Source organism: Puma concolor, chromosome D4, assembly GCF_028749965.1.
Source record: "Puma concolor isolate L17-30 chromosome D4, mPumCon1.1.hap2, whole genome shotgun sequence".
Classification (NCBI taxonomy): Eukaryota; Metazoa; Chordata; class Mammalia; order Carnivora; family Felidae; genus Puma; species Puma concolor.
Genome location: NC_141679.1, coordinates 84,273,509 through 84,300,081, shown reverse-complemented (window position 1 = coordinate 84,300,081; position 26,573 = coordinate 84,273,509). Strand labels below are relative to the sequence as shown.

At 59.4% G+C, this 26,573-nt stretch overlaps 1 protein-coding gene across 2 annotated transcripts; it reads left to right on the top strand.

The window, feature by feature from the left end:
- The first annotated feature begins 697 nt into the window (after nt 1-697).
- Nucleotides 698-26,573, top strand: NR5A1 (nuclear receptor subfamily 5 group A member 1). Of its 2 annotated transcripts, none has more exons than XM_086683997.1 (7): nt 698-973; nt 4,760-4,876; nt 5,049-5,190; nt 7,241-7,866; nt 15,035-15,154; nt 17,100-17,247; nt 24,835-26,573. In XM_086683997.1, the coding sequence occupies exons 2-7, from the start codon at nt 4,775-4,777 to the stop codon at nt 25,080-25,082; spliced, it is 1,386 nt and encodes a 461-aa protein (XP_086540123.1). In that variant the 5' UTR covers nt 698-973; nt 4,760-4,774; the 3' UTR covers nt 25,083-26,573. The 2 variants fall into 2 exon arrangements, with proteins under 2 accessions (XP_086540123.1, XP_086540124.1); XM_086683998.1 differs by lacking the exon at nt 698-973 and adding an exon at nt 3,061-3,189.

The window sequence follows — 26,573 nt, the reverse complement described above, 5'->3', positions numbered from 1 at the left end:
GGAGGTTGGACAGGGACATCCCTGGCTGCGTGGGGAGGCCCGGCCTGCTAGACAAAACCCCCTGCCCTCTGCCCTGCCCTATCCTGCCCTATCCTAGCTACCCACTTGGCCCAACCCTGGCCTAGCTAACCACCTGGCCCTGAATACACTAATACAGTCCAGCCTCAGCTTCCCCAGCTAGCAGCCCCCAGCAGATGGTGACATTCAGGAAAGCCAACATGGAACGCACCCGGGAGGTGTTTAGTCAGCTCACCTGATTGCCTTCCATTCCCCTCTTCCTCTCTTCACCTTCCGGAAGAGTAAAAAGATCAAGCCAAAGCAGCAGGGCCACCTGGTCAAGTCATCCATGCCCCTGTCTCCACTCCAGGATGACCTGACTCCACTCCCATGTCTGGGCCAGGCCGGACCCTGCCGGGCCAGGCCCCAGGGAGGTAGCCATTCAAGGGGAGAGAGGCCAGGCTGCAGGCCTGGTGGGGGAGCCGCCCATAAATCAGGCCCCACTCCCACCCAGTCGCTAACAAGCGGGGCTGCCTACCCGCCTACATGGGGTCCCTGCCTCTGGGCTCCCACAGCGGCCTGGAACAGCCAGCTGGCCAAGGCCTCCAGAGTGCCTTGGCCTCCACCCCCACCACGGCCCCCAGATAGATAGGGGTATTTTTTTTTTTTTTCTTTTAGGAGAAGAAAAAAAAATAGACCTAAATGAAGAGAAACACCAACAAAGAAGGAGAGAGGCCTGCAGAGTCACGTGGGGGCAGAGACCAATTGGGCCTCCGGTGCCCCCCCGCCCAGGGCGGGGAGGAGGAGGACGGACGGACAGGGCCAGCCTACTGTCCGCCTGCCGCCCGCCGTGGCGTGAAGGAGTTCCTGTGTGCCCACGGTCACCGCTGCCCCACCTGGGCTGCCGGAGTCTTCCCTCGGACCCCTGGTGCCCGCTGTCCACCCTCATCCGGCCTGAGAGCTCGCCTTCCGCTCCGTAAGTGAGGGCCTGGGCCCAGGCCTCTAATGGCCAGCCTCCCTCCTCAGTGCCTCCCTGCGGCCTGGGCCGGCCACTGCCTGCTCTGCTGAGTGACTGGTGCCCGCAGCTCTGGGTAGGGAAAGGGCCAGAGATCGCCCCAAACCTGCCCTCCCATCATGCCACCCCCTCTTCTTCCCCGGGCAGCTAATGGGAGGAGCTAGTAGGCCTGTGGGGACAGGCCCTATGGGCGTCTGCGGTGTCCCGCTGTCTACTGGTGGCCGAGCGTTCACAGCGCTGTGTTGGCCCAAGCCTAGCAGTCTGCGAACGTGTCCATGTTCCCTGGGCCTGTCTCTGGGTCTCTGCGTCTCCCTGCCTGCGTATTTGCGTGTCTTTCTGGGTTTGCGTGTCTGTCTCCAACGCACTTCTGTCTGTCAGTCCCTGTTCTGTGGCCCGTCCAGATCAATGTGTGCTTCCCTGGGTAGGTGGGTGAGGGGCTGTGAGTCCCCACATGTTGAGCTGGCACCTGGGGCCGTGAGGGGTGGGTGCAGTGTTGCCTCGTTCAACCTCAGGGCTCCCAACCTATGATAGTGTGACCTCTGGGGAGGGGGGGTTAGGTGAAGGGAGAGGAGGAGAACCGCCTCTGAGCCCAGCTCCCCAGACCACTGGGTCCCCCAGCCCAGACTTGTGCTTACACTGCCTGGGTCTTCTTCAACAATGTCCAGGAGACCCTAGCCTTTCCCCTCCATACCCTCCACTGCCCACTCCTGTTTTCCTCTTTCTGAGGGTCCCTCCCTGATGGAGCTCAGAGCGCCTCCAGCTCCGGCAGCCGCTAGTGTTTCTCAGGGGTCAGATGTGGGGATTCTGCAGCTAAACCCCAGCGGCTCTCCTTCCTCAGCAAGATTCATCCATGGCATCTCACAGAAACCACAGAACCCCTTCTGTAGGGCCAAACGTTTCCATTTTACATGAGGAGAAACTGAGGCTCAGAGAAGCAAAGGAACCTGGCCAAGTTTGCACAGCAAGTGGGCTGGCTACCCATTCCGTCCTTAATTCCACGGGGTGAAAGACTGAGGAATGGTCTGCGCGGAGTCTCTAGCCGGTGGGACCAAGGTGCCAACTCCAACCCAAGCCAGGTGGTGGGGGCGGCTCAGGTCAGGGTCCCAGACAAAGTCAGTCGAGGCCAAGGGCCAGAGCCTTCAGATCGGTTGCATCCCTGTGGGTACATAATTGTGGTTTCCCGCACCGCCCCCCCCACCCCCACCCCTTGAAGACCCGGCATTTTGGCCTTGCTGATATCAACACTTTTCTCCGCAAAGGGGCAGGGGCAACATGTGAGGTGGTGCCTTTCTCTGGTAAATGAGTAATGGGGTAGACTTTCCCCACCCAGAGCAAGTGCTCAGCCTGGTGCAGCCCAGGGACCCCTTTGTCCCCGGGGATGCTGGGCACTCCCTTACCTCCTCCCCCAGCCCAGGTAAAAGGCTCAGAATGGGATGGGGGAGGGGTTCCTCTATTCTCCTAGCTCCCGCGCCCCGGTGGCTTTGGGTCCTCGACAGACCTCGGAAGATTCCCATTTCTGGCAGAGCAAACTGAGGCCCACGGAGGAGAGAGGGCGTGCCGCAGGTCTCCCAGCTGGATACTACTAAACGCTGCCGCAGTGCTAAGGCATGCGTTTTGCCAACACCACTTCGGTTCATCCGCATGCCCACTCTTACGGAAGTCCAGTCGTCATTACCACTTCGCAGATAAGGAAACTGAGGACCAGTGTGTGTGTGTGTGTGTGTGTGTGTGTGTGTGTGTGTGTGTGTAGATTTGCCTAAGTCTCCAGTGAGGAAATACGGCATGGCCAGGGCGAGACCGGGTTTCTAGCCTTGAACCCGTGCCTTGGCCACGGACCCCACGTTCGCCCTTACCCACTTCCATGCTGCAAAACGACCAGCGCCCCCAGCGTGGTCCTTGTCACGACTAAGCTGGATTCGCAAACAGAGGCTCGCCTCCTGGGTGGCTCGAGGCTCCCCGGCGCTCAGCACCTCCCCGGATTCCGAGGCGCCCGGGCTGGGAATGGGGGGCCGAGAGGGTGAGGGTAAAGGCGCTAGCCAGGCTAGGTGGCGGGGGAGGGCGCGGGCCGGGCCTCCGCCCCCGGATACCGCACGCGCTGATATAGAGGAGCCGGCCCCTGGCCCCTGCGAGGCGGGTTCGCGCAGCGCGCATTGGCGGCGGAGGGGCCCGGGTCCCAGGTGCGGCCCGGGAGGCGGCGGGGGGCGGGGAGGCAGGGTGGTGGTGGGGGGGGGGGCGCCGAGGCCCCGCGCCCCCGCCTCCCCGCCCCCGGCCCGATCGGCCGTCATCGCGGGCAGGCGGCGCTGCGCCCGGGTGCGGCTCATCGCCGGCGGCGGCGCGGCCAGGAGGTGCGGGGCTCCGCGCGGGCGGGACGCGGGGCGCTGCTGCTCGCAGGAGCCGCCAGGTGGGCGCCGGGCCGGCCGCGGCCGCCGTCGCGCCCCTTCTCGCTTCCTGGGCCCCGGCTCCGCGCACTTCCCTCCTTGGGACTTCGACTCTCCGCCCGAGGTCGCTCCCCCGCCTTGGGCTCGGTCCCCCCGGAGCCCGGGAGGTCTCCGCCCGAGGTCTCGCGCCCGGCCTGCGACTCCACGCCCGGCGTCTCGGCCGCGCCCTCCCTCCGCCCGACGTCTCGGCCTCGGCGGCACGGACTGCGCCTCCCGTTGCCGTCGCTGCCGCGGGCTTTGTCTCCCTCCCGGCCCGGGGGCCCCCGGCGGCTCGGCGCTTTGGGGCTCTCAGTCCCGGCGCCGTCGTTCTCCGCCTCTCCCGGCGCGAACCCCTGGCGGGGTCCGACCCTGCGGGGCCACGCCTCGGAGCTCGGGCTCCCGGCTCCGGCCGCGTTCCGCGCGTCTTCCCGTCCCCGGCCCCCTTGCTGGGCGCCTCCGTCTCTCCAGGTTTTCTCTCGGTGTCTCTGTCGCCCCTTTCTGCCTTCTTCTCTCCCGGTTTCTCTTGCCTCTCGGTGTCTCGGGCTGTCTCTCGTCTACCGCTGTGTCTCTGGCTCTGCATCTGCCTTTCCCAGGTTTTCTCTTGGGCCTCTGTCTCTCGGTGTCTTTGATCTCTCTCTCTCTCTCTCTCTCTCTCTCTCTCTCTCTCTCTTTCGTTCTCTCTCTAGCTCCCTATCTCTCTGTCTGTCTCGTCTCCCCCTGGTTTTCTCCGCTCGGCATCAGTGTGTCTGTCAATCTCGGGTTTTCGTTGTCTCTGTCGCCCCAGGGTGCTCGCTCCGTTAGGCAGCGTCGGTCGGTATCTCTCGCTTTCGCTCTGCCCATCTCTCTGTCTCCCTCGGACTCTGTCTCTGCCTCCTTCGTCCCTGTCCGATTCCCCAGGACACTCCGGCCCCACTCTGGCGGGGTTCATTGGTGTCTCCCTCGCGGCCGAGCCCATCTCGTTTTCTCAGAATCGGGGTTTTGTCCTCAGACGAACGAATCCGGATCCAAGCGCACCGAATCCGAGGGTCCCCGATCGGGCGCCACGCAGACCACGCCGGGAGGGCCCCTGGTCTGGGCGGGGGGCGGAGGGGGGGGAGGGACGCGGGGCAGGAACGCTGGGACAGGGTCGGTAAAGGCCGAGCAGGGGCCGCCCCGGCCACATCCCACTGCGGGCTGCTCAGGGCGCTCCGATGGGTGGCCTGCCACGAGCGGCCTTGACCCCCGCGCGCTAATGGGGGACAGCGCCGTGGGGGCGCCGGGCCCCCGGCCCCCAGGTCTGCCGCGCTGCGGATCGCGTCCCGCCCGCGGTGACCCCCTCCTTCCTCCGCAGGCGGACGCCGCGGGCATGGACTATTCGTACGACGAGGACCTGGATGAGCTGTGCCCCGTGTGTGGGGACAAGGTGTCCGGCTACCACTACGGGCTGCTCACATGCGAGAGCTGCAAGGTGAGCAGGCGGCGGGCTGCGGGCCGGCAGGGCTAGCTAGGCGCGCGGACGGCGGGCGAGCCGGTGGGACGCGGGGGGTGGCAGGCCCTGCCGGGCGGTACAGAAGGAACCGGGCCCCCGGGAGGGGACGCGCGGCCTGCCCGCCTCCCGCGCTGACTCCGCTCTCCCCAAGGGCTTCTTCAAGCGCACGGTGCAGAACAACAAGCACTACACGTGCACCGAGAGCCAGAGCTGCAAGATCGACAAGACGCAGCGCAAGCGCTGTCCCTTCTGCCGCTTCCAGAAGTGCCTGACGGTGGGGATGCGCCTGGAAGGTGCGCGCGCCGCGCTGCGGGCCTCCGACCGCTGACCTCGCTGTCTGTGGGTGCGGGTGGTAGGAGCGGTGAGAGGAGGGCACGAGTGGCCTTCTTAAAGTTTCCGGAGCCGGCCGGTGGCCCCTCACTGTGACGCTAGAGCCCGATCTCTGCCGGGGAGGGGTGAGAAGTGGCCGGCTCTGTCTGGCGAGGAGATATAGAGAGGCTCAGGCCCTCTCTGCAGCCTCTGAGAGCCGGGGCAGCACAGGGCAGAGCCCCGCAGAGCTCCTCTTCTGCAAGGAGACCTACAACACCCCCACTGAGCCCCCAACAGCAGCGAGAGCCAAGGTGACCAACACCTTTACCAGAGTTCAAGTCCCAGTGCCTCCACTCACAGGCTGAGTGACACTGGGCAAGTTCCTTAACTCTCTGAGCTGCAGATACCCCATCTGAAAACTAGAGCTGATAGTAGTGTCTTCCTCCTAGAGTCAGTGTGAGGGAATGGTACGGAAAAGCCAGCACGTAGTAAATGCTATTATTGTTGTTATTGTTATTGTTGTTGTTGTTGTTGTTGTTATTGTTATTACTATTATTATTATCATCGTCATCACTTAGGTTACTATCTGTCCATCATCAGGCTTCACGCAGCCAGCCCACCCAAAAGGTTCACTCAGGCCATTCACTCGGTGGATGAGAGTCCTTCCACCATGTTCTTGGGTGGGCCCTGAGAGGTTGAGGGAAAGGGGAACAATTGGTCCCACAGGACCCAGGCCCATCCTTCCCTTCCCAACCCCTTCCTCCCGGCTCTCAGTCCAGAGGAGAGGAAAAACGTTTCGGCAGGAAGAACTCAAACTTTCTGAGGGTGGACACTCGTAGGCTTCCACCCTGCTGGCCCCAGCCGGGCTGTGCGCCGAGCAGACAGCTGTTGGCTAAAGTTTTTAAACAACATGGAAGCCCCTAGTGGCCCTGAGAGCCGCTGACCACACGTCCTGCCACCTAGAGGAAGGACTCCTAGATGTGAGGGGGATGTCCCGACGTCCCCAGCTCCAGGTCCTCACTGGTCAGGAGAGCTCATTGCTACAAGTAGCAAAGCCACCCTGACGGAGCCTGAGGGAGCAGAGCTGGGCTGTGCACCCCCGTGGCAGGAAGATTGGCTGAGCGGACCCCCAAGACACCTCCCTTGCTGAGCACCGCCCTCTGCCTCCTACTGTCTCCCTTCTCCCAGGGCCCAGGGTGGGGTCCTGTCTGAGCAGGGGCTGGGGCCACACTGCAGCTGCAGAGATGCACCTGTTGGGGCTGGCTGGTGACACATTCTTGGCCAGACGGAGGGACATCTGGTCAGCCGGGGAGGTCCCTTCTCCCAGCACAGAGCCCTGGCCAGCCCTAAACTCAGCTTCATACTTGAAGGCAGTGGGGGAAGCCAGAGTCATTTTGCAGTAGGGGTTTGCCAGAGACAGGCAGTCAGAGTCCAGGAGCAGCTGGATCCTGGAGACTGGACTGGATGCTGTGAATAAAGCTGACTAGGGTCTCCTTCCTGTTACCTCCCATCTCTCGGCTCAGCCTTGTGCTAGGCCCCTGAACCCACCCTTGAGTCGCCAGCAACTCTCCGTTTGAGTCACGTGGTCCGATACCACTCAGAAGGATGCGGGTGGGCAAGAGGCAGGACATCTGGGCCAAGGATAGTGAATTCTGCCTGGATGAATCTAGGAACACTTCTGGAGGTTGTGGCCCTGGGGGCTGGGTGTTTGGCAGGCATGAGAGAAGGAAAGGGTTTGAGGCAGAAGGAATATCAAAGGCAAGGTGGAGGAAGAAGGAGCTGTGCCAAGCAGAGGAGCAGAGACATGAGGAGGAGTGGAGAGAACATGGGGTCTTGTAAGGGATGACCCAGGAATGGTAAACAGGGCCTTGAATGCTGTGCTAAGGGAGATTGATTTCACCTGTGGGCAGTGGGAGCCATGGAAAGCTATTGAGCAGGGAAGTGACACAGGTCTGTTTGGGAAAGATCTGTGAGTGTGGCATTATGGCAGGAGGCTTGGAGGGCGTGAGTCTGACCCTCTGCTTCTGCCCACAGCTGTGCGTGCTGACCGCATGCGGGGTGGCCGGAACAAGTTTGGGCCCATGTACAAACGGGACCGAGCCCTGAAGCAGCAGAAGAAGGCACAGATTCGAGCCAATGGCTTCAAGCTGGAGACAGGCCCTCCAATGGGGGTGCCCCCCCCACCCCCTCCCCCACCGGACTACATGCTGCCCCCTGGCCTGCATGCACCTGAGCCCAAGGGCCTGGCCTCTGGTCCACCTGCTGGGCCACTGGGCGACTTTGGGGCCCCAGCACTGCCCATGGCCGTGCCCAGTGCCCACGGGCCACTGGCTGGCTACCTCTATCCCACCTTCCCTGGCCGTGCTATCAAGTCTGAGTACCCAGAACCCTATGCCAGTCCCCCACAGCCTGGGCCACCCTACGGCTACCCAGAGCCCTTCTCCGGAGGGCCTGGTGTGCCTGAGCTCATCCTGCAGCTGCTACAGCTGGAGCCGGACGAGGACCAGGTTCGGGCACGCATTGTGGGCTGCCTGCAGGAGCCGGCCAAGGGCCGCCCTGACCAGCCTGCGGCCTTCAGCCTCCTGTGCAGGATGGCTGACCAGACCTTCATCTCCATCGTGGACTGGGCACGCAGGTGCATGGTCTTCAAGGAGCTGGAGGTGAGTCCCTCCTCCTGCCTGGCTCGCCACTGGGGTGTCCTCTTGGCTGCCCTAGTCTCAGTTTCAGTTACCCCTTGGATGGAGCTGTTCTGCCCACTGGCTTTGGGCAGTGTCTGGGCACAGGGAAGCCACACTGGGGACACTGAGGAGTGTTTCTTACCCCTATCCCCCTCTCCTTCATCCCTCCCACCTTCTTTCCTTCTCCTTCTCTGTTTCTTGAGTCTCTATCTCAAGACTCTGCTTCTTTTGTCTCTGCCTCTGTCTCTTTCTGTTGTCTTTCACTCCCTGGTGTGCTATCTCTCTGTATGTCTATTTCTCCAGCCCCTTCAGTCTCTGTTTCTCATCTGGTCGGGTCTCTGTAGGCATTTATCTCTCTTTCTTTGAGACCCTGAGCTCCCCCAAAAGACTAGCTGAATCCTTTGGAAGCTGTCTGTGGCTGTCCCAGCCCGGTGTCTGGAAGAGGAGACAACTGATCCTGGCCTCCCATTTGGAGAGGCCACCAATCCCTATCAGCCTCAAATGTCATAGATGGGGGTCTTTGTATCTCAGAGTTTGGGGTGCTTGTGGATGTTCTTCTTCCCAGCTAAGGTGAAAGGTCTTGCTGTCCCTGCATCTCTTGTGCATGATGGTTGGTCCCACGAGTGGGTGTCTGTGTGTGCAGGGGGAGCTGGGGGGTGCGGATTGCAGGGCCTGTCACCGATCTTCCCAGAGGAGACCACCTTCCTTTTCTGAAAGGCTTTCCTTCCCCTGGTTTGGAGTACCTGCAGCTAAAGTAAGCAAGAAAGCAGCAGGAGAGACCGAGGCCAGCAAGGGGAGAACTTCCCAGTCATCCTGCCTGGTGCTCTGATGGGCCCAAGGCCCGGGAGCTACCCCTCTAGTGCCCTGGCTCCCTGCGATCAGGGTGCCAATATCAGAGGTCCCTCGAGCCCAGCCAAGGCCCAGCCCTCGTTGGCCTGGGGACAGACAGTCTTTAGTCCAGGCCTATCGGTGTTTGCCTTTCCCAGGCCAGCCCCACTGGCTGTTCCGGGGAGGGGTGTAAACAGCAGGGCCTGTTGCCCTCCCTGCTGGGGCCACTGCAGCCTTGAGCAGCATTGTCAGTGCTGACGCCTGGGCTTCCTCCAGGGGCATGTGGCCGGATGGGCCGGGGGCACTGCCTGCCTGGGCTGGGCACAGGGCGGGATAAGATAGGAGGTGGGCACTGTCAGCCCTTGAGGTGTCATGGGACTGGGGGCCTGGGTTACTCCAGGAGTCAAGAGTTGGTGGTGATGATTCCTGCTTCCACTATGGAGGGTCTGGGGATGTGTCATGTATCTGCCACGGGGTGGGACTTCTCACCCTTACCCCCTATCTAGGCCAACCGCATGGATGGGACAAGAGGCAGGGCCTTGAACAATCCCATCTGCCTCTCACTTATGGCTGGAGGCCCTGGTTGGGGATGAGGATCCCAGGACCCTTGGGTTGGTTGCCAGCTTCTCCTCCAGACTTCCCATGAGGCCCCTGTGCAGAGGGGAGGAGGAGCGGAGCATTCCTGGCTTTCCAGAACTCTGGATCCAGGGGCAGGGCACTTCCTCTGGCCGCCTTCCTAGTCTCTTGGGGTTTTTCACACAGGATGGGAAGGGCTTTTGTCCCAGCTTTGCTGAGTGTTTTTTCCTGCTTCTGGCTTCTCTGTGGTCCAAACTTTCCTGCTTCCCCTTCCCAGAATCTCTGAATCGTGCCCAGGAATATGAAGCATGGTCACCATCCTCTGTAAAGGAGCCTTGCAAATAAGTACCAGCCCAGCCCATGAAAGGGCCTCTCATCAGCCATGTGGAACTTCTTTCCTACTGGTCCAGTGAGCCCTGGCTGGTGTCTGTTTGCAAAGCCAGAGGTGGGGAAGCAGAAAAGTGGGAGTGGTGCTGAGTGACCCTGGACTCCCTTTTGGGTGACCATCTCCCTACCTCCAGGCAGCATACATCTTAGGAAACAGACTCTCTAGCTCTGAGAGTGGGGCACTTGGGCTGGGCACAGGGGACATTGAAATGAACCGGACCCAGGAGGCCTCCAGGCTATTGGAAGAGACAGACACACACACACAGCTGATGCCCACACAGGCTGCCGAGGGCTCTGAGAACGATGCAGAGGGGACGGTGGGGCCCAGGAGGAGGGAAAACTGACTCTGTCTAAGGAAATCAGAGGTTTCTTTGATCTCTGCCTTTCCAGGAAGCAGTCCGAGAAGGTTGAGGACATTCCAGGAAGGGGGAATAGCATAGAGTAAGGCCTAGGAATGTGAAAAGGCGTCATGTGGTAGGGGATTTCAGGTGGCCCTCTGTGTCCAGAGAGGTTGGCAGGGTCAGAAGCAGAGCTTGGACCAGAAGTGGGTCCTCTGGCAGTAGGTGACAGACAGCCTGCCAGAGCTGGTGGGGCCCCACATCCTGGGTCAGAGAGGGCTCCTACCACAGAGCCGGAGCTCTCCCTAGAGGCCACTCACCCCTCTATGGTGCTGATATCATCTCGCTGCCCAGGGGAAGGCCTGGGGTCTTTGCTGAGCTGTAGGGATGCTGTGGGCGCTGATGCCCTCTTGGAGTTCTCCTCATCCCTCCTCTTTCCCAACTTAGATGTCCCTCGGTCTCTATTTTTCCACCTCACACAATTGTGGGGTGTTAGATCTGACAGTGGCACCGAAGTTAGTAACAAAGACCAGAATCAGAGAAGCCTGTGTTCAAGTTCCAGCTCTGTCAGCCCTGCCACTTACCACAGGTGTGACTTTGGGCAGGTGACTACTACTCTGGGCCTCGGTTTCCTTATCTATAAAATAAGGGGAGTTGAAATATCATCTTCCGCATGGGGTGATGGTTGTAAGGATTCAGTGAACCAGGACAGGTAAAGATTTCCCACAGGGTACGGCACACGGGTTAGCAGGAATAGGAGCTCCCGTCTGTCCCCTCGGCTGCTGCCCCGTGTAATCTATACTTTCAGGAGGCGCACAGGCCCGGCCAGGAGGCATGAGAAGGGATAGACTGCACCCAAGCTCCTCTGAGCACTAGTGTTCCTCTGGGAGCAGACGGGGTCTGCCTTGCTCTGGGCTTATGAAGCACCTTTGTATGATGCAGGGTAGCAGAAACACCCGTACCCGCTGCCTGGTGGAGGGCAGGGTGTAGGTCCGGGCACTCAGCCTCTCTGGACAGTTCCCGGGAAAGACAGGCTGGGAGGCTGCAAGATAGGAATCAGGGAGGGGGAGGGGAGGGCCAAGAGTGCCTAATGACCCATCTTGACATCACTTCACCCCTCAACATCCAGCTCGGAGGCCCCCGATTGGCAACAGATTTAACTGCTCTGATATATGGTTTCGTTTAAACAGCAGTAACTCTGTCAGTCCCGGGCTGACAAACGATGGCCTGCCGACCACTCGGCTGAGAGAACGCCATGGCTGGCCCGTGGCATGTCAGCCACCAGAGAATTACAGAGCCCACTGGCCTTCGGCTGCCAGACTGATCAGACCCCAGGGGGCTCCAGAGGGGGGCCTGCTGGGAGGGAGGTCAGCTCAGCACCCATAAATACCCCTTCTCCAGGGCAGGCTGCAAAGTGTCAAGGCTCCAGGAAGATTTATGGCAGACCGGCAGGAGGGGTGGGTGGCTGGTAGGCTGAGCAGACAGACCAGGCCAGTGAGGGACCCCAGGGCCGGGATGCAAATGTCCTTGTTCCCAGGGTGGCAAGGAGGTCTGAGGGCAGAGGAGGAACCTTTGCTTAGGGAGAAAGCTAAGGAAGGTGAAACCACCCTCTTTGGTTAAGTGAGCCTCTTAGCCACCTGCTGTCCTGTGGAGAGGGGCTGGCAGCTACAGCTTTCTGATTTTCTTTTAAATAAAGAGAAGTGTGTGTGTGTGTGTGTGTGTGTGTGTGTGTGTGTGTGTGTGTGCATCTGTGTGGGCAGCGATTTGGAGTTTCGTGTCTTTATGTGTCCATCTGTCCATCTAGAGGAAGAGCAAGTGAAAAGTCCATTTGGCTGGGGGTAGATGGGAACCCAGGCTGGGGCAGCATCCACAGGAGTGCCAACCATGGGTCCGCAGAGCCCTTCACCACTGATGCCCCTGTGCTCATATGTTTTCTCTAACCAAAAGAGGGAGGATTTTATTTTTCCAATTTCTCAGAACAGAAAATCAGGGCAGAGTTGGATATGTGGCTCAGTTGGGAATCAAACAGAGGGCACAGGGCACCAAAGCTTAGCCACCATATTGCATCTCTCTGCCCTGTGCCTCTCCCCCCACCCCACCCCCCCACCCGTCAGCCTGTAGGCAGGGCTGCCCCCACTCCCCGGGGTCTGAGGTCTGGGTACAGAGTCTGCTCCCAGGGCTTGGCCAGCTGGGTCACTGTGACCCTCTTGCTTTGTGCCCGAAGCTCAGCCTGCTTATCTCCTAATTCTCCCCCTTATCTCTCACTTTCCCACCTCCCCACCCCCTCCCTGTTCCTTCAAGCCAGGCAAAGGGGCCCCAATGGGGAGGGGGAGCCAAGCCCAGCCCTGCATGCCCTCCCTCCCACTCTGCTTCCAACTGGGTTGTCCAAGGTAGGCCAGTTGACCCCCTGGCAGGTACCTTCTGCTTGGGCCTTAGGACCTCCTGGGGACCTCCAGAAGACCAGCCCAGTCAGGAGCATCTGAACAGAGCCCAGATCCCTGTGGTTCCTTTAGGCAAGCCACTGTCTCCTTATCTATAACATGACAGAATGGTGATAGGACAGAGGTGAGGAGTCCAGGGTGTGCTGGGAATGGGCCTGGCCACAGGTGCTCACCGAGGCTTGCCTCCCTCCTTTAAAACTAGTGGGGAACCACTCCTGCCAGTGGTTCTCCAGGGATTGGCCATTTCTTGAGGAGAGATAGGAGAGATGTCTCTGTGATTCAGCCCTGCCTGAGTCTCAATCTCTTCTGGCCCCTCCAGTTCAGGGCCAGGGGTGGCTGAGATCTGGGGCCCCCTGCTGGGCTCCTCGCTCTGATGGTACTGGGGGTCTAGAAAGCACTTCCTGCCAGGGGAGGAAGGGACAGGTGTGTGGGTTCTTGACACAGAGATGAAGTGAGCAAGGGAAGGTGGGGGGCTGGTGACTCAGGGCAGGACAGAGATAGGCCCTCCCTCTCGTTCTTAGCACGTGGGGTCAGGCAGGTGAGGCCGAAGGGAGCCTGATTGTGTGTCCAGCTGCTCCCCCACTCTTCCTGCACTTGTTCTTGCCCTCGGCCTGAGGACAGGCCCCAGGCTGCCCCCAGGAGGGGGCGGGGACAGAGGGTCGCAGAAGGAGGCTTCTACCCCTCAGAAGAGAGAGTTATTCATTAGGCATTGCCAGTTCTCCTCAGGCCAGGGGTGGCCTGGGTCTCTCTGGTCCCCAAGTTGGGGGCTGTTTCTCTGTGCTCTCTGTACCTGTCTTGGGAGCACATATCTGTGCATCAACTGCTCACCGACCCGTCCTCCGGGAGCCCAGAGATGAGCTGGACACCTGCCATGCCTTCCCAGACCCCACAGGTATTGGGGAAGACAGAGGTATGAATTGGTGCCATCAAATGTTGTGGCATCCTCGGGGCGCCTGGGTGGCGCAGTCGGTTAAGCGTCCGACTTCAGCCAGGTCACGATCTCGCAGTCCGTGAGTTCGAGCCCCGCGTCAGGCTCTGGGCTGATGGCTCAGAGCCTGGAGCCTCCTTCCGATTCTGTGTCTCCCTCTCTCTCTGCCCCTCCCCCGTTCATGCTCTGTCTCTCTCTGTCCCAAAAATAAATAAAAAATGTTGAAAAAAAAATTAAAAAAAAAAAATGTTGTGACATCCAGAGGACAGGGTTGGGGAGAGCTTTACAGGGGAGGTAACAAGAGTGCCATGAACTCCTGGGTGGCCAGGGTGAGTCTTCTTCCATACCTTGTGGTTTAGGGCACAGATCTAGAGCCAGACAGAGCAGTGTGACCTTGGGTGAGTTGCTTGACCTCTCTGGGTGTCCTTTCTCCATAGATTGGGGATAACAGCTATACCACCCTAGCTTCGTGGAGGTGCAGTGCAAAGACTAATAGCTATCACGGTCTGCATTCATCACAGGGCAGGGCCCGGTAGGGTACCCGGGAAGCACCTGCCAGGTACCTGGTGGTGGGCTAATGAGCTGCAGATGCTGAGGGGCACCGGAGTCTGTACTGTGTCTTCCGAGGGTGGCGTGCAGTGCCCCGTGCAGGTCTGGACACCCAGGAGAGCTCAGTATTTTGTCACCGTAGAGGGTCGTGGACTGAGAAGGCCAGCTATGTCTCTGGCCTGGCTCTATCTCTCTCCCAGGAGAGTCCCTCGCCTTCTCCAAGTGGTAGATTCTCATCTGAAAAAATATGGGTTTTGGCCTGGGGATCCCCGAGGGCCCGTCTGGCTCTGGCATCCAATGGTTCCGAGTCCCATTTGCCATTGTCACGAGTGTCCTTTCTTGCCAGGCTAGAATGTAGTGACCCTCCAGGGTGGAAGGACACCCCACACAGAGGTAGTCTCTGCCCTCTCGCTGGGTGCCCGACTACAGCCTGGGTGTTCAGAATCTGCCCTCCTTGTATTTCTGTTCCTGCTTCAGATGGACCATTGCCAGCCACCTGCTCATTCCAGGCCAGATCTTGGGCCAGAAGGGCGCTCCCTTCTCACAAGCCTGAAAGTTGTGGATAAGGCCCAGGGAAGCCCTCTGTTTCCTCTTCAGGGCTTGTTTTTTGAGCTACTGAGGCTGCCAGAGATGCGACCACAGGCCAAATGGGCACAAGGTTGAAATTAATCATCTCCCCTCGCATTTGAAGGACGTCTTCACAAATTACTTTCATGAACATCATTCACCAATACTTACTGAGTACCTAACATGTGCCGAACCACCTTCTAATACTGTGCCCACTTTACAGATGAGAAAACAGAGGCTCAGAAGGCTATAGAATTTGCTTAAGGTCATGCAACTTGTAGAAGCAGAGCTGGGGCCTGAAGCCCGGCCTATGTGAGCTCTAAGCACCCCCATTGAACCTTGGTTTTGGTTTGTTTTGCTAGAACCTTGCCACACTTTGATGAAGCAGGCAGCTAGGCAAAAAGGGCACAGACAGGTTAAGTAGCTTGCCCAGGTCACATACCCAAGGGAGCCCCTGAATTATGAGTTGGAAGAGGGAGGGGTGAGGGGAAGGCCCCTGGCTGGACCCCGCACCGGCATATGCCTCTTCCCTCCAGGTGGCCGACCAGATGACCCTGCTACAGAACTGCTGGAGCGAGCTGCTGGTATTCGACCACATCTACCGCCAGATCCAACACGGCAAGGAGGGCAGCATCCTGCTGGTCACCGGGCAGGAGGTGACCAGACCCTACTGTGCCCTGTGCCAGGCCCTCATGTACACTTCCAGAATTCTGAGCCCGGAAGAGATCGTAGGCCTCTCCAGGGCTGGCCCTGGGCTGCCGAAACGTCAGCCCTTCCCCCAAGTTCATGCCCGATCTCCCTCTGACCTGCCCTGGCCCTGGCCTTGACAGGAGGCAGCCCCTGGGAAGCATCTCAGGGATGTGGGGAGGTCAGGGAGGAGGTGATGGTGGCACTGGGTCTAGAAGAACAAATAGGGGTTGGTCAGGTAGTAAAAGGTTGTGGGGGAATCAGCCTCACCCACACCACAGCAGAGGGGACAGCATGGGCAAAGGCGTACAGGGGGACGTTTAGAACTGCTGAGCCACCAGGGGCTGCCAGTATATGGGGGTGGGGGGCAGGAGCCCTGTGGTGGGCGGGGTGAGGTGAGAGGTAAGCCTGGAGGGGTTGCTGGGGGCTGGGGTGGGCAAGACCTTGCAGGCCCTAAATCCTGAATAGACAAAGGAAGGGCAAAGGAATTTGCTCCTCTGTCCAGAGCGAGGGATTAGGGGCACTAGGGTACGAGCTGGGAACTCCTGAGATTCAACAGGACCAACTGGAGAGTTTCAAGCGCAGAAGGGCTCATGAAGGCTGTTTCTGAGGAAGCCCAGGGAGAGGGCCAGATAGCGGCTGAGGGCATTGAGGCCACTGTGTAGTGCTGGGGACCTGGAAGGGGACAATGCAAGGAGGAAGACCCCCGACTGCGGGGAGGAGGTGTGGGAAAAGTGGAGGGAAGGAGGGAGAAAAAGAAGAGAGGCTGATGCCAGGGCCTGGGCTGGTGGAGGGAGCATCAGTCCTGAGGGGGCCACAGGAGCAAGAGTGGGCCGCCAGGCCCCCTAGGGGTGGGGGGCGGGGAGGCTGAGGCCCTGCTCCCCATCCCCTATCTGTAACCCAGGCCCTCAGTCATCGTGCTCAGTTCTTATCCCGAGAGTCTCAGGACATCCAGGGCCAGGGAGTGCCGGTCCCAAGGGTGTGACCTGAAGGTCACCTGTGAATGCACTGAGGAGAATCTGAGGTGTGAGTGTGTTTGTACTGGCCCATGTCAGCATGTGTGCGGGCTGAAGCATCTGAAGGCCATGGGGATGTCCAGTGTGCGTGTGCGTATGTGTGTGTGTGTGCGTGTGTGTGTGTGTGCGCCTGTATTTTATTGTACAAAATCTCCACACAGGTAAGTGTGTGGTTGTTGAGATGTGCCTGTCACCATGTCAGTGGAGACTCGTACACGGGCACGTGTCTGTCGTGTTACCTTGTGATGTGACCATACCAGGGCATATGTGTGTGTGTGCGTGTTCCCTTCATGAAGTGGGTAGACCGCCCTGGGAGTGTGTCCGGGTGTGTGCGTGCGTGAGCGAGCGTGAGCTGAGGTGTGACCACATCCCCAGTTTGGGTGTCCACGTGTGGCCGTGTGTGGGGCCCTGAACAGTCAGTGGCCGAACCCATGTGCGTCCAGGCGGACCCGCCCGCGACCCTGCCCCACACCCGGCCGCGTGGCCTTTGCTGCAGATATCACCCAAAACGCAAAAGCCGCTTGTACCACGGGCCTGGTGGCAGCTCTTTGTGTGCGAAGGACCCGCCAGCTCTGCCCCTGCACCCGCCTGCCCCGTGTTGGCTCTGCTGCCGCGAGGCCCTCAGCTCCCGGCAGCGTGGGGAGACCTGGGAAAGCTGGGCCCAGCGTGGGGAGAACTGGGGCTTGGAGGGCTCCGGGGGCGCGGGGAGATGTTGCGCCCCCCCCCCCCCCGCCCCGCCCCCGGCCCAGCGCCAAGGATGGGCCCTCCCGCCCAGGGCCTCCCATCCGCCCCGCCCCTCCCCCCACCGTCCCTCGTCAGAGCCTCCCGCCCACGGCCCGCGGAACCCCTGGCCCGTCCTGTGGCCCGCGCCTCCCGACGCTGACGTCTGTCCGTCCAGGTGGAGCTGACCGCGGTGGCCGCCCAGGCGGGCTCCCTGCTGCACAGCCTGGTGCTGCGGGCGCAGGAGCTGGTGCTGCAGTTACACGCGCTGCAGCTGGACCGCCAGGAGTTCGTCTGCCTCAAATTCCTCATCCTCTTCAGCCTCGGTGAGCAGGCCCGGCGCGGGGCGGCGCGGGGGGCCAGGCGGGTGGCCGGCCAGGCGTCGAGAGGCCTCCATGAGGCTGCGCCCCTGGCGGCCTTGGCGGGGCACGGACCCCTCCTGTCGTGAACAAGGGTATGAAGGGACCTGGCCCGGCGCCTGGCTCTTAAAATGGGGGTTGTTTCCTCTCCGGGCCTCAGTTTCTCTGTGTGAAAGTACAGAGGACCAAGACAATGTCTAAGATTTGCCCGTGTGGGATACGGACTCCTTCTGAGAATTCGTAAAGTCCTGTCTGGCTGCCCTAGAAAGGTGCCCATCCCTCCTCCAGAAAATACCTGTGTGATTTCAGGAGCTTCTGTTCCCTGGCTGCCATCCCAGGCTCCCTGTTTCCCTGATTCCCTGCTCTAGGGGGGGTCCACATTCTGGCTCTGGGTTCCTTGGGGCCCAGACGCTTTACTCACTCACTCACTCACTCACTCACTCATTCATTCTACAAACACTTGCTGATCATCCGCACTCTGCAAGGCACTGGGGACATGGAGTGAACAGAAAAGATCCCAAATCCATATTGTCACAGACCTGACCTTCTCTTGGGGGAGAGACAATAAGCACAATGTGATTAGTGAGATATAGAAATCACTGAAATGATTAGTAGAACGTATCACCTGGAAGACTGTGGTCAGTGCTAAGGAGGGAAATAAAGCAGAGAAGGGGCAGAGGGTGAGCCCAGCTCACCAGACCCACTCCCCAAGTCAGGTGCCTCCCTCTCACTGCCTTCTGGACCCGCCCAGCCTCCACCCTCCTCTGGGCTCTCCTCAGGCTGGCCTGCCATCCTCCTTCACCTAACAAGCCATCTCCAGCGTCTTCCCTGTGTCCAGCAATGCTGTGAACATAGACATGTCCTTGCTCTTTGGTGGCTCCCAGTCCAGGAGAAGCCTTCAGCTAGCACTGTCACTGTCAGGATGGGGACAGACAGATGGGGAACCCCATGTGGGGAGCAAGGGCTCTGCCTAGAAGGCTTCCTGGAAGAGGGACATCTGAGCAGGGTTTTGGAGGATGAGTAGGAGCTTGCCGGAGGGATAGATCTTTCAGCAGAGGTATAGATGGGATGGAAGGTCAGAACAGAGGGGCATGAATGCTTTGTCATTCGGGGAGGAGGCAGGATTCAGATGTCATTTTTGTGGCAGATGACATCGGCCCCAGTCAGTGAGGGAGGGCCTGCTCAAGAGTGGGTGGGGGGAGTTGGGGAAGCCAAGGGGAAGGAGTCAGCTGGGTGGGGGGTGGTGATTAATGAAGCGTTGATTGCGATTGTGGGAAGCCCAGTGCTCAGGCTGTGGCCCTGTGGGTGGGTGCCTGGGCTGGTCTCCCGACTCCAGCACAGCAGGGGGGTAGCTGGAGGGCTTACCTGTAAGGCTGCACAGGTTGGTAGGGGAAGGCTAAGGTGTGGGATAGGGACAGAATCTTGGGCTGCCAGTGAGGAGCTGGGGCCTAGAGCCCTTGCAGGGTCCTCAGGGTCCCAGGCCAGGCTGGGGGAAGCCCCTTCCTTTCTCCCCACAGTGGTACCCGCTTCCAAGCCTTGTCTTTGTGAGCTGCCAGGCTCTGGGAACTGGCTCAGGCCAAAGCCATGGTTGCGTGTGGTTGGGGGTGTGGACACCCCAGGAGGTATGTGCGTGTCGGTGCCTTTGCTTCTGTATCTTTGTTTTCGCACATGTGCAGACTAAGAACTTTCACAGGCTTGTGGGGTTTTACGGGTCATGTTGTATAAAGAATCTGTAATTGGCGAGTGATGGGAGATGGGAGGCAAGAGGGATTTAGAGATCTGCGGCGGTGTAGGGGCTGTTGTGAGGTGACAGTTCTTGACCTGACCGTCAAGAGGCCTCTGGGGAGGTCCAGAGGAGGGGTGGGTGGAAGGTGGGATGCCAGCCATCAGTCTCCTTGGCCAGGCCTTCCTGCAGAGAGGGCACCGTGTCTCCGGCCTGAGGCACACCCCTGCAGCCTCGGCCCCTCTTCCCAACAAAGCCCTGGGTGCTGGGGACTGCTAGGCCAGCATGGCTCTGGCCTCTACCGGGCGATTAATGCAGGACTCCTCCTGGTATGGGTGTAAGGACAGCAAGGCTGAGCCCAGCCCTCTTTTCCTGGGTCCAGGTGAGTGGCTGAGTTCAGAAGCATGAGTGCTGGCCCCTCCTTCTTGCCAGCCTTCATCCTGCTTTCCAGAGGAGGTGGCTGAGGCCTGGGAGATGGGGACTGTCTGCAGTGCTTGGCTGGCATAGGCTGGAGGGGCCGGACTCAGGAGCGAGAGCATGTGCACGCATGTGTGCACCTGGGCGCATGTGCGAGGCAGGGTGGAACAGCAGTTAGGGATGGGGACTAGGGACGGACCACCTGGATTCTAAATCTGGACTCTGGCTGTGTGCCCTTGAGCAAGTCACCCCACTCTCTGAGCCTCTATTTTTCCCATCTGTAAGATGGCCGTCGTAATAATCCTTAATTTGCTATGAGGATTTGATGAGGGGATTCCCCCCAAGTACTCAGAGCGTGGCCTGGCCCCTTGGAATGTGTGGGTATTGTTTTCCTTCTAACCGTCATTACCATCAGTGAGCAAATGAACAAAGGAATGAATGAAGTGAATGAATGAATCAGTCTCCATCTTTATCACGTGCTGTGTCTGGCACAGTGCCTTGTCACAGGCATGAGGGTCTGGCTGAGGTGGGTGGGGGAAATGCCCAGCCCAGCAAGTCAGAAACAAACTCCAGCGAGGCTGAGTCTGGGATGGGTGGTGGGGAGGAGGTCCCGGTGCCTGGGCCTGCCTGAGCTCCTGGGAAGGTAGTGGGAGAGGAGGCCAGGTAAGCCACAGAGGCTGTTGGCTGACAGGTTCCGGGTTCCAGAAGGAGACTGAGCAGTCCAGTGTGATCAGATTTGGGCCAAAGAAAAGGAACCAACCCCACCTAAGATATCAAGGAAGGCTTTTCGGAGGAAGAGGGGCCTCTGAGCTGGGCCTTGAGGTATGAGTAGGAGTGTTCTAGGTGAAACAAAGCAAGCAGCAGCAAGGGCATTCCAGACGGGAGCCAGAGCTTGTGCAAAGGGATGGGGAATCCTGAAAGTCTGGTGTGACTGTGGGGCAGGGAGGGGGGTGGAGAGGAGGCTGGGAGGTTGGGCAGGGACGGAGCTGTGTGAGGCCTCCAATGCCAGGCCAAGTACCTTGACCCTTACCTTGGGAAGGCTTTTCAGCTGAAGTAACATGATCACATTTGCATTTTAGCAAGGTCCTTCCAACTGCAGCCTGGGAGCGGGATGGCAGGTGGCAGCCCGGAGCCCTGCAAGAGGCTAGACCCAGGGCTGGAGTGAAGGAGACAAGTTTGGGCAAGAGGAGGGGGAAGATTTGCCCAGAGTCGGGAAGGTGGGAGGGGATTTCTCCCCTGTTCCAGCCCCAGACCACCAGGAATAGGTCCCCAAGGGAACTGGAGCCCAGAGAGGATGGCCACTTGCTCGTAGACCTCCCAACGGGTGTGCTGGGCGTCACCCTTGGGGCGGTGGCTCCCTGGGCTGGGCAGCCCGAGCCCCTGTGACGACTGTCCCCCACCGCACCCCGCCTCCAGCCCACTCAGCGCCTCCTTCCCGCCTGCCTCCGCACAAGGGTGCCATTTGGCGTCTAAATAGCTGTCTCCCTGCAGGCGTGGAGGCAGGTAAGGAGGTTTAATTAAAATTAGTGCCTCTCTCCTGGCGATCACGGTGTTTATGAAGATGGGCCCGGCTGGCATTGTTCCGCAGAGGACTTAATCGAAGCTTAATGGATTGACCTAACATTCGATTTCCTGACTTCCATTGAGGCGGCGGCAACAGCGTTCCCTCAAGCGTTTGCAATTTCCCCACTGCTCCGCGCCAACAAAAGGCGGCCTGAATAGCAGCCCCACTCGAGGGGCCATTGTGCGCGGGGGCGCCTGCCTGAGTCACCGCGATTGGGACAACATTCTTTATGCCTCGCAGGAATGAAAGGATTATTCAAATATTCAATTAAACCGTGAAAAGGGGGCTTTTCTGAGAACCGGGGGGCCCCCAGCTCCGCAGAGCTATAGCAGGCTGCTCTCTGAGGCGGGGCCGGGGGGGGGGGGGGGCATCTCCCAGCCCCCTCCCGCCTTCCCCCTCCCAGCCTCCGCCTCTGGGATCACTGGAACCGCAGGCTGGGGTTGGAGGGGAGCACGCCAGGCTTTTCTCCCACGTACCCGTCTCCAACCTGCGGCATCCCAGGGCCCAGAGCTGGCATACAGATGAGGTCCGGACCTGGGGCATCCTGTGAGGCAGAGATTGGTTTGGCCCCATTTTGCAGATGACAAGGAAGCTCAGCTCAGGGGAAGGGCCTTGCCCAAGGTCGCCGGGCTGGTGGTGGAGCTGGGATTGGAACCCTGGCTTGTTAAGGGGGTGTCTCCAGGTTTGTGTGACCCCCGCTCCCGTGTCCAGTGGGAGAAAGGCATGGTGTTTGGTGGGGTGGTGGCTCTGTCACACCCATCATCCCGCAGGGTCTTCACAGCAGTCCCTTTAGATGGAGGCGCGGGGAGGTGGGAGACGGCATATGACTTGGCAATGGTCCCCTCCAGGGTGAGGAGAAAGGTGAGTATGGAGTCCAGAGTCGACCCTCTGGGGAAACCTAGGATCCCAGAGATGAGGGCCCTTGGACAGGACCCCTGGATTGGATGAAATGTCAAGTTTTCACATCCAGTCTCTCAGGAACCCATGTCCAAGCTTGACCCTGCCTGTGCTTACCCACTGGACTTTGGAGCCAGCAGACCTGGGTTCGAATCCAGACTCGGGCATCTCCTGGGTGTCCCAAGCTCAGCCCACTGTCCCTGCGCCTGGGGGATGCCCTTTCCTGCCTGCCTGGGTGTCTGTGGGGATTCACTGAGCCAGTGCACGGTGCCCAGCGGGCGCCTGGGAAACCGGATGCACTTATACTGTAGTCATTGGGGCTCAACTGGTGACTGCTTCCCTCCCCCAGCCCTGTAGCCCACCACATGGGGGCAGCGGGGGTCTCCAGTCTGCAGAGAGCTAGGAATGGGGGCTGTCCCTGAGAGCTGTCCTTGCTCTGCACCCACCCCCTGCACTCCACCTCATTGTCCCTGGTCCGGGGCTGTGGAGAACAGTAAATCCTGGTAAAGCCAAGGCTCTGGTCCTCCCAGTCCCCTCCCACTGCAGACTCCACTGCAGCATCCTAGCCCATCCTCCTCCACCCCCAGATGTTTCCTCTGGGCTCCCTTACTGCTGTGTGGCCTTGAGCTGGTCCCTACTTTTCTCTGGACCCCCAGGTCAGAAGACAATGTCAGGAGAATTGCCCAGCCTCAGGAGTGGTGGGAGGTGAAGGTAGACAGGACCCTATGGGATGAAAAGAGGTTGGGGTAGACATGGGGCCAATAGTCACCTCTTATGCCTAGGAGCTTCCCATGACCTTTGAGTGTATCTGGAGGAGTCCAGGCTAAGGAGCAGGGCTGCAATGTACAGTTGAACAGGCTGTTCACTGCACAAGGGCACCTAGGCAGGGGGTGAATAGGGGCTGAAATCCAGCTTGTGTGCCCCTTGCCATACTGTCTCTGTGGACAAAAGGGAACTTCTTTCTAATTGGCACAGAGGCACCTTATGGGCTAATGGCGATCCTGGGCAGGCGAGGAAGAAAATGAGTGTGGCTCACTTACTGAAGAGAGATGAGGGGGCCAGAGTTGAGGGTGGAGGATTGGGGCCAGATCCTGCCATACGCCCTGGGCCCAGCTCGGGTTTCCCTAAATCCGACTTTGGACAACATAGGCCTCAGCGGGCACACTGGGGGCGGCTGGGGATCAGGGTTGCCAGGAGCATCAGGCCCTCCTGGCGCAGTGGGTGTTAAGAGGGATTAGAAGGGCCAAGGGCTGCACATGCTGGGCTCCCGACTCCCCCGCAGCAGTAGGGCTGGTAGTCATGGGGGCAGAGGGAAAGTGGATGGATGACCATTTTCTGAGCCACTGGACGCCACATCCCAGGCAAGGCCCTGCTGGATTGGGGGATGGGGGACCAGTTCTGTGGATTCCCGCTGAACCTCACCCAATAGGCAGGTCTCCAGCTGGAGGTGCTGCCCAGGAGCTGAAAGAGGCCTGCCAAGCAGTGATGAGGACTCTAGTGACAAGAAATGGACCCTCTCTGGGTGCCCCTGGGGGCCTAGGCCCCTGTGCAGGCCCCCAGACCCAAGCTCCGGCCCCTGCAAGGTGGGCACGCCCCTTTCATAGCAAAAGAAGACCTTGCAGGCCAGGAGGGGACAGGGCACAAAGCCACTGCTCCTAAATGGTGGGGCCAGGATTTGAACCCCCATCGGCCTCACTCCAGAGACATTTTATTTTTTGTGTCTTCACTGGACCTCCACTGGGTGCGGAGGAGGCATTGGTCACACCCCTCTTTCCCTGGCACAGGTGATCCCTGGTCCACGCAGAGCCGACTGCCCTCCTGTCCCTCCCACAGGCAGCCATGCCTTCACGTTTAACCTGGATTCCTTGTTTTGTCCGTTCTCACATAAAGTGCACACTCTGTACAAGCACTTTTAATTTATGTAGATGGCTCTGTCTTGTAGATCTCATTCTGGATCTTCCTTCTCTGTTTTTTTTCCAGTTAGCCCTATGCTTTTAAAGATCTTTCCATTTTTTCTGTCTGCTCCATTACTTCTACTGCACAGGACTCTCTGTGGTGTGGCCACCACACAGCCATCCAGGCCACCTCCGTAAATGCTGCTGCAGTGAACATCCGTGTCCCCCCAGGGACCCCAGGAGAGAATCTCCTTGGGGTTCTGGAGCTTCTTGATTGGTCACAGGAGTGCCTGTCACTGTCTAGAATAGGGCCACCAGTACATGTGCCTGGAGGCTGGGAGATGGGACCCTTGGAATTACAGTGTGCCTGTCTGGTGATGGTGCTGATGGTGGCCACGATGGGGATGATGGTGACAGGAAGGTTTTGACCCGGCGATGGGGACGGTGTTGATCACGGTGGGGTGAGAGTAGAGATAGCAATGGTAACAAATTGGTCTTGTTACGTGCCAGACGCTGTTCTCCAAGCATTTTCCACCTGTCGAGTCCCCAAATTCTCCCAACAGTCTTGTGAACTAGGTGCTGTTGTCACCGTTCTGTAGGAAATTGAGAAGTCGAATAACACGTCCAGGGATACAGCTGGTGATGTTGGTGTGGTTTTGGAGACGATGAGGGCGTTCATCATGACCAATGTGATGATGACAGTGGCAGTAATGATGGTGACAGGCGATGGTGGTTGGGTGGGTGATGGTGGCAGTGGCCGTGTTTGTGATAATGACGGGGGTCAGGGTTGGTGACTGCCGATGATGGCAGTGACCGGAATGGCTGCAGTTTGGTTGATGATGGTGGCAGTGGCCGAGTTTGGGAGAAAGCCGGGGCCGTCAGTATCGGTGATTGATGAAGGTGGCGGTGTTCCTCAGCCGTGGCGATTGGAAGACTGCGTCGTTGACGGTGGCAGCGCCCCTGTCTTTGGTGCTGATGGGGATGTTGGCGCTCATGTTGCCAGTGACCGTTGATGATGTGATGGGCTGGTGATCGTGACAGAGCTCCTCCCTTTGCAGATGTGAAGTTCCTGAACAACCACAGCCTGGTGAAGGATGCTCAGGAGAAGGCCAATGCCGCCTTGCTCGATTACACCCTGTGCCACTACCCGCACTGCGGGGACAAGTTCCAGCAGCTGCTGCTGTGCCTGGTGGAGGTGCGGGCACTGAGCATGCAGGCCAAGGAATACCTGTACCACAAACACCTGGGCAATGAGATGCCCCGCAACAACCTGCTCATCGAGATGCTGCAAGCCAAGCAAACTTGAGCCTGGGCTGGGTGGGGCTGGGCCCGGGGCCGGGGTGGGGGTCCAGCCAACCCCGGGGCCCTCCAGATGGTTTATTTTATTATGCCGATCCAGGAGCCCCCACCCCGTAAGCCCCTGCCCCTGGGCTCCCTGAAGCCCTGTGTTTGGGAAGGTGGGTGAGGGTGGACAGGGCCTGGCTGAGGTAGGGCCGCCCCACCGGCACTTGCCTGCCACTCCGAGTGTCCCAAGGAGGCAGCTGCTCACCACCCCTCCCCCTCCCCTTGCTCCCAGCTGTCTGTCCGGAATCCGGAGCACAGGTCCAGGGAGGAGGTTCGGGATTCCCTGGAGGGCCTCCATGTCCCTTGGGTCAGAAGTCATCCCTTCCCCCTCTCCAGGAAACAGAAGCAGAGAGAGGTTGAGCGGGCATCAACTGGGGGAGAAGAGAGGGTCTCCAGAACCCCCTTCCAGAGACCAGGAAGGAAGCCCTCTGTTTTGTAAACTAGGGGTAACTGAGTTTGCAAAATTGGGCAGGCGCTGTGGGGCCTAGAGGGCTCCGGGGGGACGGGTTAGGACACAGACCTCCTCCCTAGCCCTTCTACCCCATCTGACTTCTGCAGGGGAAACTCTGACACGCTATCTGAAAACAGTTTCACTACAATCGTCTTTCTGCCCCTCTCCCACCAGAGGAGAAGCTTGGCACACTCCACGTTCTCCCCCCACCCACAGTTGGCCAGCCCGGGCTGGTATGTATCTGCAAGGCTGTAGTCAAGAGGTTTGTGGGCTTAGGGGTTTTGTTTCTTTCCAGATGCTCCTTGAAAGGTATGTATGTCCAGGGCAGGGGACAGAGTTGAGGATTGAGGCTGGGATTTGGGGATTAGCACCAAGTACAGCCCATGGTTTCTCCCCAAACACCCGCATGCCAAGTACCCCATGGGCGGTGCCAGACCGCTGTTTCTGAGCCCCCACGTCAATCTGGAGAAGAGCTGTTGCTTGCCCCTCCTCAGATGAACAGCAGAGTGCCCTGTCGGGGGTGATGGGCTCCAGAGTGTCTGTGTATGGGAATATGGGTGAACTTGAGGAGGGCGTATGGGTCTCCAGCTTGGGGACATTGCTGATAAGCCCCTCCCTTGTTGGCCTCATCCCCTTGGGTCCCTTGCTGCAAACCCTTGAAGCTGGGCTTCGGCTCCCTGGCCTCCTGCCCTATGTCCTGAAAGACACAGTCCAGGGCCAGGCACTAGGGAGTGGCCTTAGCTGTCCTCTGTCCGGGGCTGGGCGTCCACTGTTTTTCCTGCTTTCACGTTGCCACTGCAGCTTGTGCTGAGCCTGCCCAGTGGGAGGTGACTGGGCATCCGTGCTCCCCTGCCTTCCACTGCCCTGTCTTGGTCCCTGCCCCTGCCCACTGTGATGTGTGCCCCTGCCAAGGCCAGAGACCCACAGCCCCAAAACAAGAAGTGCCCTTAAGAATCTCCCCAGCCCCTGCAGCCCTGGAATAAATTTTGCAATTAGTTTCCA

Coding starts and splice junctions, on each gene's coding strand:
- NR5A1 (XM_086683997.1), top strand. CDS start 4,775: ATGGACTATTCGTACGACGAGGACCTGGATGAGCTGTGCCCCGTGTGT. Junction 4,877..5,048: donor TCACATGCGAGAGCTGCAAG/GTGAGCAGGCGG, acceptor GCTCTCCCCAAG/GGCTTCTTCAAGCGCACGGT. Junction 5,191..7,240: donor GGTGGGGATGCGCCTGGAAG/GTGCGCGCGCCG, acceptor TTCTGCCCACAG/CTGTGCGTGCTGACCGCATG.